Here is a 13,961-nt window from a genome sequence, read left to right as displayed (position 1 = left end):
GGGGGGGGGTTCAATTTAGTCTAAATGCCAAAGAACCCTAAAATCAACTGCAGTAGATCTCTGTAATGTAATGAGACCAATTAGTGTAAAGAAAGGTCACATAATGCACAATATTCATATGTATCTGAGCACAGTGCATACTTAGTACGTGCTTTGCAATGCACCTGTGCATGTTGTCAATACAATATTCCTTGGAGAAGTGCAATGCCCTGAGGAAGGAACACATAGAGGCATAAAATTCTCAGATTTCCCCCTCCGGTTCACTGTTTTTATGAATCACAAATCAGTAGGCCAACACAGCTCTCAGCAGACAGGAGCCCTGGGTTACTCTGGTTACATGGGAACCCTGAAGACATCATTTGCACAAGATTGTCAGAGCCTGCCCCAATCCCCCCGCCCCCTTCACATCAGAAGACCTTGAACAGGTCGGTGCCATATTTGCTGCTGATCAACTGTACAAAAACATAATAATATCTATCTAACATAATATCTACACAGATTTTAATTGAAACTAATTACACTGTAATAAAGAACACGCCCTAATTGTTTCCTAATTGTTCTGCCGGACCCAGTTCCCATAATTATATAAGAATACCTCAGGAAAAAAAGTTTGAATCTTCAAAGGACCGACCACAGGCTATAATGCAATAGTAAATCTGTAGTATGAGCTGACAATTGCTCTGCACTGCAGTCTTTAGTTAAGGTTGACTTTAATAAAACTGGATTGCACTTAAGCATCAATCCAGTATGGACAGGGGTTTGGGAACCTTTTTTGACCAAAGAGCCACCCCCCCCCCCCTTTTTTTGGGGGGTTATTGCATTTTCCCAAAAGAGCCACAGTAAAAAATAATATAATATTATTTTAAAAAAAAACATGTTTTTCCCCATTAGAAAAAAACCCCCAATACATAACAAGTTGTGATATTGAATGAATTCTGCAGAACAACGCACATAGGGCTTACTTACATCGACTGCTTTTATGTGACTACTCATCAACGCGGGTATTTTGTCTTATTTCTGTCATAGTTTATCTCTTATTTACATCGTGTCATTGTTTTGTTATGGGTAGATTCACGAGCAGGTAACATCTGAACGGTGAGTGGATTTTAACTTGAACATCTTATTGTTCTTTGCCTTAAGGAAATCCACAGAAAAGTCTGTAATTGGCTATAATGCTTAACAATAAATAGAAACTTATGATGCTTCACTTAGGCTTGACTTGCTTTCATTCGGCCCTCTAGCACCTCAATAAAACCGCACATGGTTTATGAAGTGTGTCGGCATAATTCAAATTTATCTGAATTGTTCTAGGTTGAATGATCTTTTATTGGTGAGCTATTGTAGCCTAATATACAATATAATATAGAACTGGTCTTTTTCAGTTATAATACGAGCTGGTTGTAATTATTTTGGTTAATGTCTGTTTCTCAGATTATAAACAGTGTGCCCCCCTACGAAAACAAAATGCTCCCTCCCTCGATCCAGAAGGGGCCGGCTTCACATCATAGACAGTAAAGGCTTCACATGGGTGTTGTCAGCATCATCCTAGCGCCTCATCTCAGCTAGTGTAAATGGACAGGTGCCAGTAACCGCCAAGTTCTTCAGTTCTACGTTTAGCGTAGGTAAATACATTTATGTGGTTAATAAAAAAATCACTGCAATTGTACTTTTAGCACAGTAAACTGGTATACTTAAGGCTGATTTTTTACTTCTGCATCAAACATAAATAAGAAACATATATAAGTCGCATTTATTTAGAACCAAGAGAAAGCATTACCGTCTACAGCCGCAAGAGGGTCTATGTTTTCAGTGTATACTACAGGATCACTGAGCAGCATAGAGCGCCCTCTCGCGGCTGTAGACGGTAAAGTTTTCTCTTGGTTCATGTCAAATTAATTTTGATAAATAAGCACCTGACTCGCAGGACCAGCCAAACTATGAAAAAAAAGTGCCACTTATAGTCCGGAAAATACGGTTCTGTGTTCAGCTAGGACACTGCGCAAAAAAATCAAGTCAGAATTTATTTTTTTCTTTCACTCCATACTGTTATTTTGATATTTAGTTTTATATCAAACACATCCTGCTCTTTAATTTCTCATTCATCCACGTTTCAAATAATGTCAAACTGTCTGCCCAATAAAAGCTGCGCTGATTATTATACATAAATACAACACATTATAGGGCATAAAAGGTTTAAAATGTTTATTTTCGTCATTACCATAAACAAAAGTTTTAAAGTTGTTTACTTTAATTCAAAGTATTTTATGCTCAAAGTAAAATAAGTAATGTGTTATATTACAATTTAACACAACTTATTATATTGTAATAATATATTTGAGCTGAAGATATCAGAAGATGCCACAGAAATCAGATATAGTGGTATCAGGTTATAAGGTTTTACTCTGCAGGTATAGCTGGCTGTTGTAAAGCAATGGTTGTCACAAGTTCTGGGGCTGTGATTCTCCAAAAGCTTCGTAAGCCTATGCAGTTAGTAAAAGACGACTTTAAGTGTGATCCTTCTATTACGGTCCGTTTTCCAAAAGCAATGTAACTTTTGTAGCACTTGAAAATCATCGTAGATCTACGAGTGCTCTGGAGTAATTGCACAGCCCTAAATGCATCGTGAGAAGACAGACTTATGCAGCCACCCGCAGATTACACCTTCAACTTTATTCAAATACAACATGATTATATTATAAAGTTGATTGCTTTGTTATAGTTTATTATACTGTTTATGAATATATAAATTAAATAATTAAAAAGGGCAGAAAAAATAGAAATGCGAATCTAAATTTAAAAAAACTGGGTGGATACAAATCCATCAATGACTTACTGACGTGCACGAGAACCGATGTACTGGATCCGGAAATAACATCTCTATATAGTTATACTAGAATAAACATCTTTGTGTATATTATGTAAAGCATAATATTATACATATAAATCTAATATATAATTATTATATCCGAGTTGTCTGATATGCAGCATTAACATTTCAATAAACAAGCGTGTGCTACAATTAGGAGCCAATTATTTCTTCTTACTATTCAGATCAGCTAATTAGCTGAGGCTATCAGCTGGACTTAATGTGTCAGATAAGGGAGACATACAAAAAGTGCAGAGCAGTGGCTCCCCAGGCCCCCAGCTGAGAAGCACTGCTGTAAAGTGTAATGAAATCCATACAGACTTAGATATTATATTTAACATCTGTATCAATCATCACAGTCCTGTGCTACTAAGCATTAAAGCAAAAACAAACTTTGCATTTCTGATTGAGGACTCAAAGACATTGTGATCCACTTTTTTTAAAGAATTTATTTGTTGACAATGTACAAGAACATTTTCAGGCCGATGGTCTTCCCTGAAGGTCTTACTGTGAAAGGAAAGACAAAACATTCCAATGAGTTTTCTATAACATTTCAACACTCAAACTACAAAACTATTATACACAAACTACCCGAACAAAACCCCAAGTATGTACATCAAGGACAAGTTCTCACTTCAAGGGAAGATAGAACTGAGGGAGGGATTGTTTCTGAAAACTACAGTGGGTTCGGTCAAATGGCTAGTTTACCTCAAATGAGTGAATGCTAATCACACACAACATGCTACAAATTAGTAGTGATTTATAACAGTCAAATATGATGACTGGAACAATTCAAATACAAATTCAAACAGATCTTTTTATCTGTGTTAGAAACACAGGATCCTTAAAATATCTGCAAGTGATGTGAGGCATTGGGACTGAACATGCAAGGCACTTCAAGTAAGGGGTAAAAAGTGGATCACATCAGCACACCATGCCGATTTCCATTCTACCTTCTCCTGAAACCTCAAGCCTTTCACTTCTGTATACATCCCAGGGAGGCAAAAGAGGGCAAAAGATTGGACAAAGATGAGAACTTTCAACTAACACTATCACGTTCTAGAGTGTCTCTCTGAAATAGACTTTCATGGTGGGTATGTAAACTAAGCCCCACAAAAACATGAATTTGTAAACCATTTCAGAGAGCGATTACAAATATAGCTTTATTCTACTTTACTACATAATCCAGCACTTCACTATTAGTGAGCACACTAGTTGCACTATTCGAGTGGGTTTAAACCGAGTTGCCTGTAAGAATTACTTCCAATCACATACTGGTCAATAGCATTAGCCATTAACATAGCAGCTAAATGTTTGGAGTTAACTTTACAGATCACTCCAGACTCTCCTTCCACAGCAGTTAGTCTACTTGTGAAAGTGTTTACCTTCTATAATCCAGATGGACATTTGATAAAGGAGGAAAGATGACAAGTTACACATCAAAACCCAAGACAGAAGTAAACCAAATCCTCTGGAAAACTCAAAACAATAAAATTAACATTACCTTCTTGCCAGAAGCACCAACAGAGGCTTTCTTGGTGCCTCTAACTTTCTTCATTCTGTTCTTGCGTTCCTTGCGCTGCTTCCTAGATGTCTTTTTTCTTCTCATAAAGGCCATGCTGAGGAAAAGAATTAATAAAACACAATGTTCACTTTTACTAATGCCACTCGGTTACTCATATCTCTCCCTCTATTATATATATATATATTAAATAAACTATAACATATGCTATAACTAATGTTATATTTTACATTACAACTGCAAAAATACAATATTTAGATCTACAGATATCTTTATTCCTTCTTAAACATTAAACTATGCGTTTTCATTTCTGATTAATACCGCACTTCACTCCGAAACACGCATGCATATTTAAGTCACAGCCTTTCTATTTAAATTAAACTGATCATGCAATCCTACATGCATCAAGTAGCATACCCTTTGCAGCCTGTATTTTGGCTCGTTTTTCTTGGCGTAGTCCAACGAGTCATAGATCATGCCGAACCCTGTTGTCTTGCCACCGCCAAACTGAGTTTTGAAGCCGAAGACAAACACTACATCTGGGGTGGTTTTGTACATTTTTGCAAGCTTCTCCCTGATCTCTGTCTTGGGGACTGTTGCTTTGCCTGGATGCAGGACATCTACAACCTGAAACAATAATGAAAACGTGAATAAGCCAACTAAGTTACATTAAGCTAGCAGACAAAAATTGCTTCACACTTACCATTTGCTTCCTTTGAAGCAGCCGGTTTGTCATGAACTTTCTGGTCCTGACGGTGACTGTCTCGTTCTGCAATTAGGAGATATTTGTTAGGAACTTTAAAGAAGAAATAAAAACAGTATGAAACGGTTTAAATATATATATTTAGGTTTAATCTATGATCTCTGCTGATTTTTAACTTGGATGAAGCCATTTCACAAAGAGCAGAAGTGATTATTGTTGTCATGGCAGGCACATTTCTTACCCTAACCAGTTAACTTACTTGACAGCCATGTACTAAAAGTGTTTATTAGTCGTATTAACGGTATTCAAAGGGAAACGTGAACATCTTGTATAGATGCAGAGCGAAACCTGTGTTTAGACACTCTTGCATGCTACCACGGTTAGCACTTTTGCTAAATGGGCTAAATACAAAATTCTAGGATCAATATTAATTGTCCAATGTTGTATAGTTCCCATTCCTGGTCTACGGATACACATATATATCCGCAATGTAACATTTTAAACCTCCTAGCCACTGCTAATAGTAGCACGATGGTATGAAGCGAGACGCCAACATTTTACAGTCTCCCGAAGAGGTCTTACTCATTATATTCTCTAAATGTAGCTATATATTGGTTATAATATACATGAAGCGTGCTTTATGGCAACAATGTCAATATAATATCGCTGGATGGAGAAGATTAAATCGGATTTTCACAATCATTTGTCCACAGTCGACTCACCATCTTAGCGTTGTTCGCTCAGGGACGAGGAAAAGAAAGAAAGACCTGTAGGTGTCCGAGAATATGCCTGAGCGGCGGTACAGTATATTGAGGTACTGCCTTACTGAAAATCGATGATAAATAAAATGTGTGTTTAAAAACAGATTTCAGAAAATGTTTAAAACATTTTTATATAAGAAATAGAATGTTTTAAATATTTAGAAGTGAAAAAGTTAAATAAACACAGATCAATAAATTCACATTTATTCATCGTAAGTCACGACTGGCTGCTTTGAACGAAAGTGTTTTAATGATCTGAATCAAGTCGATGTGAATTAAACAATTTGTTAATATTTCTAAACGTTTAAGTAAACAGTTGTAATTTGATTGATTTGATAAAATTCCGACTTCCTACAGCTAGGAGTCAGTCGCGCACCTTTTAATGAGCTCAAGATAAAATATTAATTTAACTTATTTATGCTAACAGTACTGTTCTGTTTTAATCTGTCAATTTATTTAACATTTTTACAGGATTTAAATCAATGTCACATTGTCACTTACTATCACACTTTTACCCTATTGATTGATTTGACATTTACTGACACAAACCACACAGACGGGATAATGAAACCAGTGTATCTGAGAGTACAGTTTATTTAAAATAAATAAAAACCTTTGCAGAAATGTAATGGTCTGTCATTGTCTTGGAGACAAAAAAAATCCTGAATGATTTCAATTTTTTTTCTTCTTTTAAATTATGTTTTTTTCTGAACTTTCTATTAATGAAAGTTTCCTGTGCACAATAATATTAAAGTAGTTCACTTTCAGAATAAAAATCCTGTCATAATTTACTAACACCCCACTTGTTCCAAACCTGTATGAGTTTTTTTCCTACTATGGAAGTCAATGGTCCTCATCAACTGTTAGGATCCCAACATTTTTATAAAATATCTTCTTTTGTGTTCAATAGAAGAAAGAAACTCAGTTTTGGAACAAGTGGGAAGTTAGTAAATTATGACAGAATTTTTATTATGAAAGTGAACTACTCCTTTAAGGAGCACAACTGTTCACCACTGATAAATAAATAAATGCATGCATATATACATACATACATAGACATACATAAAAAAAAATCATACTTGAACACTAAGGATACTGTAATTATTTCTGAAGGATCATTTGACTGCAATAATGTATGCTGCTAATTCAGTTTTGCCATCACAGGAATAAATTACATTTATTTGATAAATTACAATAGAATAAATTACAATAGAATAATTGTAATAATATTTATCAATATTAATGTTTATCCGGTATTTTGAATAAATAAATATGGCATTGGTGAGCATAAAAGACATAAAAGATCTTACTTTTGAACAGTATATATTTGATGATAGATAGATAGATAGATAGATAGATAGATAGATAGATAGATAGATAGATAGATAGATAGATAGATAGATTGATTGATTGATAGATAGATACTCCAGAAAAGACAGTGATGTTTGCATGTTTGTTCTTGCAGATTGTACTTGATCAACTATATGTATTCACGACAGAGATGTCTTCTTCTTGTCTGGCAGACTTACAAAAAAGTACCTTGTCCTTAGTCGATTTGTCCATAACATCGACACGTTGACTGGACCGCCTAATGCAAAAGGAAAAGGTGGACATGGACATGCAGTTCTTCTGGAAGTTCTCATTCATAAAAGCATAAATAATAGGATTGTTGAAAGAATTAGAAAATCCTATGGCCTGTGCAACAGCAATAAGTGTATTGACTGTGATGTCATCATATGTTTTGTTCAGGTAATCTGGAAACAAGAAAATAAAGCTGAATTTTCAAAGAAAACACACTGTAATGTGCACAGATATATTACTGGACACTTTGGTTTTCTTACTGTATTCAAACAGCATATGAACTGTATGAAAAGGTGCCCAGCAGACAGTAAACAGCACAACAATGGTGACCATCATCTTGATGGCTCTTCTCTTCTTTCTGTTGCATAAAGAGAGAGGATTGCATAATGAGTAATCATGAGCAGTTTTTAGATATTCAATCCCTTATACACTACCAGTCAAAAGGTAGTTGGAATAACTATTGTTTGTTTTTTTTAAAAGTCTCTTGTGCAAAAAATATTATTATTATTTTTTAAATCTCATTTACTCCAAACTTTTGAATGGTAGTAATCACAGTTTACAATTAAAATTATTAGGTAACAAAAATGGCTTTCAGCATTGATAATATTAAGAAATGTTCTTGAGCACCAAATCATCAAGTTGACACTGAAGAAATTCAGCTTTGCCATCACAGAAACAAATTACATTACAAATTACATTATTATCAAACAGTTAATTTAAATTAAAATAACATTTCACGTTTTCACTGATTGGTGAGTGTAAGTGATATCTTTAAAAAAATGTTACAAAATCGGAACTATTCCAAACTTATACCGGTAGTGTATATTATAAAGAAAACACTATAAAACAAGAAATAGAGTCAGTCAAATACAGCATGCGCTGAGAAACATAAAAAATAAATAAATAAAATGACCTGGATATTTTGCAGACCTCTCTTTGGTTCATGGTATTGAGGACTGAAGAGTCTCCAACTTGTTTCCGAATCCAGAGCTCAATACCAATTCTGGTGTAGAGTAGCAGCATGGCTGCAAGAGGCAGGAGGAAGAGAAACACTAGAATGAAGGTTGCATACTGCTTCCTATGGGCACTCGAGCTCCAGCACTCCTGACAGCACACATGATGGAGATCATATAAAAAATCATATTTCACCTGAACACAGAGGAAAATAACAGAGAGATTTGAAATAACTAATTAGAATATGGAAACCATTATCAAAATAGCATATAAAATGGACCAGTTTTATTATGTGAATAATCTAAAATATATATACTTTATGCCTTGGACCAGAAGTCACCTGACAGCTTCTAACAAGTTAATCCCTGGGGAAATCCTGAAGTATAATTTTTTAATGGTAATACACCCACAGACTGCATGCTTAGTAATGTTTCAGCAAGTTGGATGGGGATGTTTTGAATGTTCTGAAAGCTTCAAATTAAATATAGCTGCAAAAAAATCTGATCAGTACCTCTAATTGTTGAACAAAGAGCATTGGAGATCCAACCATCATGGCTGCAATCCAGACAACCCCTAAGAGAGAATGAAAACTCAGTTATGCAGATGCTTTATGCTTAGAAGTGGAAAGTAAATTATGCATGATCTAATACTTCAAAAATAATATCTACTGTATACACACACACATAACACTTTTGTTTTTGCCCCCATTTTTCATGTGCTGAACTCAAAGTTTGAAGACTTTTTCTATGTACACAAAAGGCCAGCCTAAAGCACACCTGTGCAATAATCATGCTGTCTAATCAGCATCTTGATATGCCACAACTGTGAGGTGGATGGATTATCTTGACAAAGGAGAAGTGCTCACTAACACAGATTTGGACAGAACTGTTGATAGAAAACGTCTTAGATCTGAGTTCAGCTCATGAAAAATGGGGGCAAAAACAAAAGTGTTGCGTTTATAATTTTGTATATATATATATTATACAGGTGCATCTCAATAAATTAGAATGTGGTGGAAAATTTTGAAACTCATGTATTTATTAAATTCAATGCACACTAATCTCAACAAATTAGAATATGGTGACATGCCAATCAGCTAATCAACTCAAAACACCTGCAAAGGTTTCCTGAGCCTTCAAAATGGTCTCTCAGCTTGATTCACTAGGCTACACAATCATGAGGAAGACTGTTGCTCTGATAGTTCCAGAAGACAATCATTGACACCCTTCACAAGGAGGGTAAGCCACAAACATTCATTGCCAAAGAAGCTGGCTGTTCACAGAGTGCTGTATCCAAGTATGTTAACAGAAAGTTGAGTGGAAGGAAAAAGCGTGGAACTGCAGCATTATGAGGATCGTCAAGCAAAATCGATTCAAGAATTAGAGTGAACTTCACAAGGAATGGACTGAAGCTGGGGTCAAGGCATCAAGAGCCACCACACACAGATGTTTCAAGGAATTTCCTGAACCACAGACAACGTCAGAGGCATCTTACCTGGGCTAAGGAGAAGAACTGGAATGTTGCCCGGTGGCCCAAAGTCCTCTTTTCAGATGAGAGCAAGTTTTGTATTTCATTTGGAAACCAAGGTCCTAGAGTCCGGAGGAAGGGTGGAGAAGCTCATAGCCCAAGTTGCTTGAAGTCAAGTATTAAGTTTCCACAGACAGTCATCTGCTGGTGTTGGTCCATTGTGCTTTTTGAAAATGAAAAGAAAATTTGTCTTTTTGAAAAGGAAAAGAAATTTTGGAGCACTTCATGCTTCCTTCAGCTGACCAGCTTTTTGAAGATGTTGATTTCATTTTCCAGCAGTATTTGACACCTGCCCACACTGCCAAAAGCACCAAAAGTTGATCAAATGACCATGGTGTTGGTGTGCTTGACTGGCCAGCAAACTCACCAGACCTGAACCCCAGAGAGAATCTATGGATTATTGTCAAGAGGAAAATGAGAAACAAAAGACCAAAAAATGCAGATGAGCTGAAGGCCACTGTCAAAGAAACCTAGGCTTCCATAGCACGTCAGCAGTGCCACAAACTGATCACCTCCATGCCACGCAGAATTGAGGCAGTAATTAAAGCAAAAGGAGCCCCTACCAAGTATGTACACTAAATTAACATACTATCCTGAAAGGCCCACAATTCACAAAAAAAAAAAAAATTCTTATTGGTCTTATGAAGTATTCTAATTTGTTGAGATAGTGAATTGGTGAATTATATATATATATATATATATATATATATATATATATATATATATATATATATATATATATATATATATATAATATATATATATATTTGTGCATGTGTGTGTGAAGGATAATGGTTGTCAGAAACTACTCACCCAGCATTCTGTATGCTCTTTGTGGTGTGCACTGTCTTTTTATTTTCAGAGGGTGTACAATCCCCTGATACCTCTCCACAGCGATGCAGGTCATTGTGAGAATGCCAGTCACAATCGCAGTGGTCTGAACAAAGGGAACTGTCTTGCACACCAACGCACCTACAAATGATTAAATGTTATAATTAGAGAGTTTACTTGCTGAGTCTTTTGCTTTAGCAAACTTTAATTACAACCCATCAAAGTTTTTGACTGACGAGTTGAAAGAGAAGCCAACTAGAGCCTACATCCCTTCATATTTGTGGCTTGCTTAGATGGGGACACTATCCAGCGATATCGTCAGCTTGATACTATTTAAACTAAACTGAGCTGGATGATGACATCACTGAATTCAATGATGAACTGCCTTTATCTGAAAATTGAGTGTTTACTATTGTCATTTTGCATTATTGACACTGTAACAATCTGTATTTTTAAAAACACTACATAAAGGTGACAACGTGATTTGTTAAGATATATTGCGTTATTTAAAAAATACGTTGAGATTTTTAGTCTCTGAGTTATTGTGGGGTTTATTGTCAATAATTTCTAGATGGTGTAACTATTTGGAAATTGTTAAAAATTAAGCCTCTTTAAAGGGCCAAAAAAAGTTTTAATATAGGTGATTAATATTAAAAAATATATATGTCAGCCAATTCAAAGACAGTGAGACTTATTCAACATGCAAGAATATATTTTGTTGTCCTGTGATGGATAAAAAAAAAAAAATTGGCTGGAATTTAAGAGTCATTAAATCAAAACATCATTTTTTTTTTCTGAAGATAAGACAACATGTAACCAAAGATTACGTTTCGAAGTGCTTGGCATATGTTTTTAAACAAGGTTACTACAAACTAGAAAACTTTTCTCTCTTAAAAGAAATCCTTACGATACATTTGGCTCTTGAATGGATTTATCATCAGCAGATTCACTGGTTTGTCAAACAGAAAACTGAAACTTGCAGAACATATTGCAAGCGCACTAAACATGTATATTACATGCATACAAAACTTTTTTTTTTATAATATAACAATGCTTTATAATTTACACTCACCCCCGAACCATTCAGAGGAGATGTTTTGCAGCAGAGTGAATGGGATGCAGAAGAAAGATATCAGAAGGTCGCTGACGGCTAGAGAGCAGATGAAAATATTCGTGGCAGTCTGGATCCCGCGCTTTCTTAAGACAATATAGACAACCAGACTATTGCCAATGAGAGCCAGAAGGAAAATCACCGTGTACAAAATAACAAAGGCCGTTTTTGGCGCTGGCCGGTAACTCAGGGATGTAAACCAACGGCTGAATATGATACGTCTCAATAAACTCCTGACGAGTAAGATTGTAAAATTGCAGTAGTTGCTCCAACACCTCAGGAGTAATCTTCGTTTCACCCATGTATAAAACTTGTCTTCAAAAATGGGACGACAGAAATCAAAGTTTTACAGGGTAGACTGAGAAGTCAGTGCTGCTCTGCTGCTGTTTCGCGTCTCTCTCTTCACACACTGAAGCAGTCAGCAGCAGCAGCTCCCTTGATGAGGAGGATTTTATATGACACACCTTCGACTGTCACTGCTTTAACTCTCATGAATGTGTGTGAAGGCGGATCACTAAGTTTGTGCTCATTAGAATCCAAAATATACACATCGTATACAATACCTGATCACTTGCACAATATGATCTTAAACAAAAACAAAAAAACAAACACTTTTTAACCTTTGCAGAAAAAATATATAAAACATATATGAAACATATGTATAATGATGACCAAATAATGAAAATAATATAATATAAATATAGATATAAAAACTAAATAATATATAAAATATTAGATTTATGATAAAATATTATTATTGTTTATTATTGTTGTAGTATAACAATTCTGAATAGATTTATTTTTGTCATATTACCTTCATTGCGAATTGTATATTGTCATTCCATATGATTCTTGAGACATGCTTTACTTTGAAAGAAAGAAAGAATGTAAGAACGAAAGAAAGAAAGAGAAAGCTACATTTTTATTTGTAAATCAGTGAAAGATTAACTCAGGAATGTGGTATTTATTTATTCAATTAGTCTGTTATATCTCATATTGTAAGAATTAGAATCAATTCAATTGTTTAAACTAGAGGCATCAATCCATGTGCTGATAGGACAGCTTAACCTAAATGTAACTTCATACAAGTTCAATTTTTTAATTTCTTTAACTTGTGGTTGTTTGGCAATGCAATCAATATTCAATAGAGATTTGGCTCAAGAACCTGTCCAAATCATTACTGTTTTTCCACGAAAGATGAAATTAAGCAAACGTATCAAGACATCTGGCTCAAGATACAAGTGGAGAACTCCAGAGGGGACACAGATGTTGACACATGCTGGTGCTCCATAATCAATTTTGAATTAATGTCTGTTTGATCTGGCAGCTCACAGAAAGATGTTTTTGCTTATATATGCATCTATTTTGCTCCACTTATTTTTACATGTATCCTCACCAACACTCCAGTCTCAATCTTATATTTACAACTGACTATAGTAATGAGTCAGACAATAGTTATTTTTTAATCTAAAAACCAACCACCTATTTTTACGGATTGTTTTTCTTACTTTATATAAATGTTAACTTGATGAATAGGCCATTGTGCTTTTATTATTTGAACAAATTTAAATGTATGAAATAAATACTTAGGACAATTTTAAGACAATAGCTGTGAGAATGTAAATGCATCATTTAAGATACAAATGAGAATGAATCCATTATAAATCAAGGCAAAGATCTTCATGTTTCATCAGCACTTGGTGAACTTATGCAGGTTGAGGTCTTGAATGAAGACAAATATATTGAGTGGCTTTTATCTCTGGGGTCTGTGCTGAGGTGAGTATTACCATGGAATCAGTCAACTCATGTCAGACTTTCACAGTGGAACCTTGACAACCACCAAGAGCAGCTTCATTCAGCGCATCATTAGTGGTTCTTTGTATTATAGCAGAATCTTTATTAGGCAGGGCACTGAGTGGAACTCTGAGAGCTTTACAAAAAAAAAGATGACATCCTCTAAAGGGCACTTGATAAGTACTGTATCAACAGCCATTTATTGTGTATTCTATTCAAACATGAAAAGATGACACTGCTGAACTCAGCTACACGTAGTTGTAATCAACCATAATATACATGGTGAAATGTTTATGAAACATTTCTTTTGA

The 13,961-nt window shown here is 35.1% G+C and overlaps 1 protein-coding gene and 1 pseudogene across 1 annotated transcript; both read right to left on the bottom strand.

Annotated features, from left to right (window-relative positions):
• Positions 1–3,295: 3,295 nt before the first annotated feature.
• Positions 3,296–5,902, bottom strand: LOC113074935 (40S ribosomal protein S24-like; annotated as a pseudogene).
• Positions 5,903–7,265: 1,363 nt separating this feature from the next.
• LOC113074937 (pyroglutamylated RFamide peptide receptor-like) lies at positions 7,266–12,248 on the bottom strand. Its single transcript, XM_026247643.1, is given in 7 exon segments — positions 7,266–7,606; positions 7,694–7,791; positions 8,347–8,582; positions 8,899–8,960; positions 10,728–10,886; positions 11,818–12,025; positions 12,027–12,248. Coding segments are annotated over 7 exon segments (1,173 nt in total). The 5' UTR covers positions 12,159–12,248; the 3' UTR covers positions 7,266–7,328.
• Positions 12,249–13,961: the final 1,713 nt, after the last annotated feature.

The sequence above is a fragment of the Carassius auratus genome, unplaced genomic scaffold (genome assembly GCF_003368295.1).
Source record: "Carassius auratus strain Wakin unplaced genomic scaffold, ASM336829v1 scaf_tig00015742, whole genome shotgun sequence".
NCBI classification, from domain to species: Eukaryota; Metazoa; Chordata; class Actinopteri; order Cypriniformes; family Cyprinidae; genus Carassius; species Carassius auratus.
This window is presented reverse-complemented; position numbering and strand designations above follow the sequence as displayed.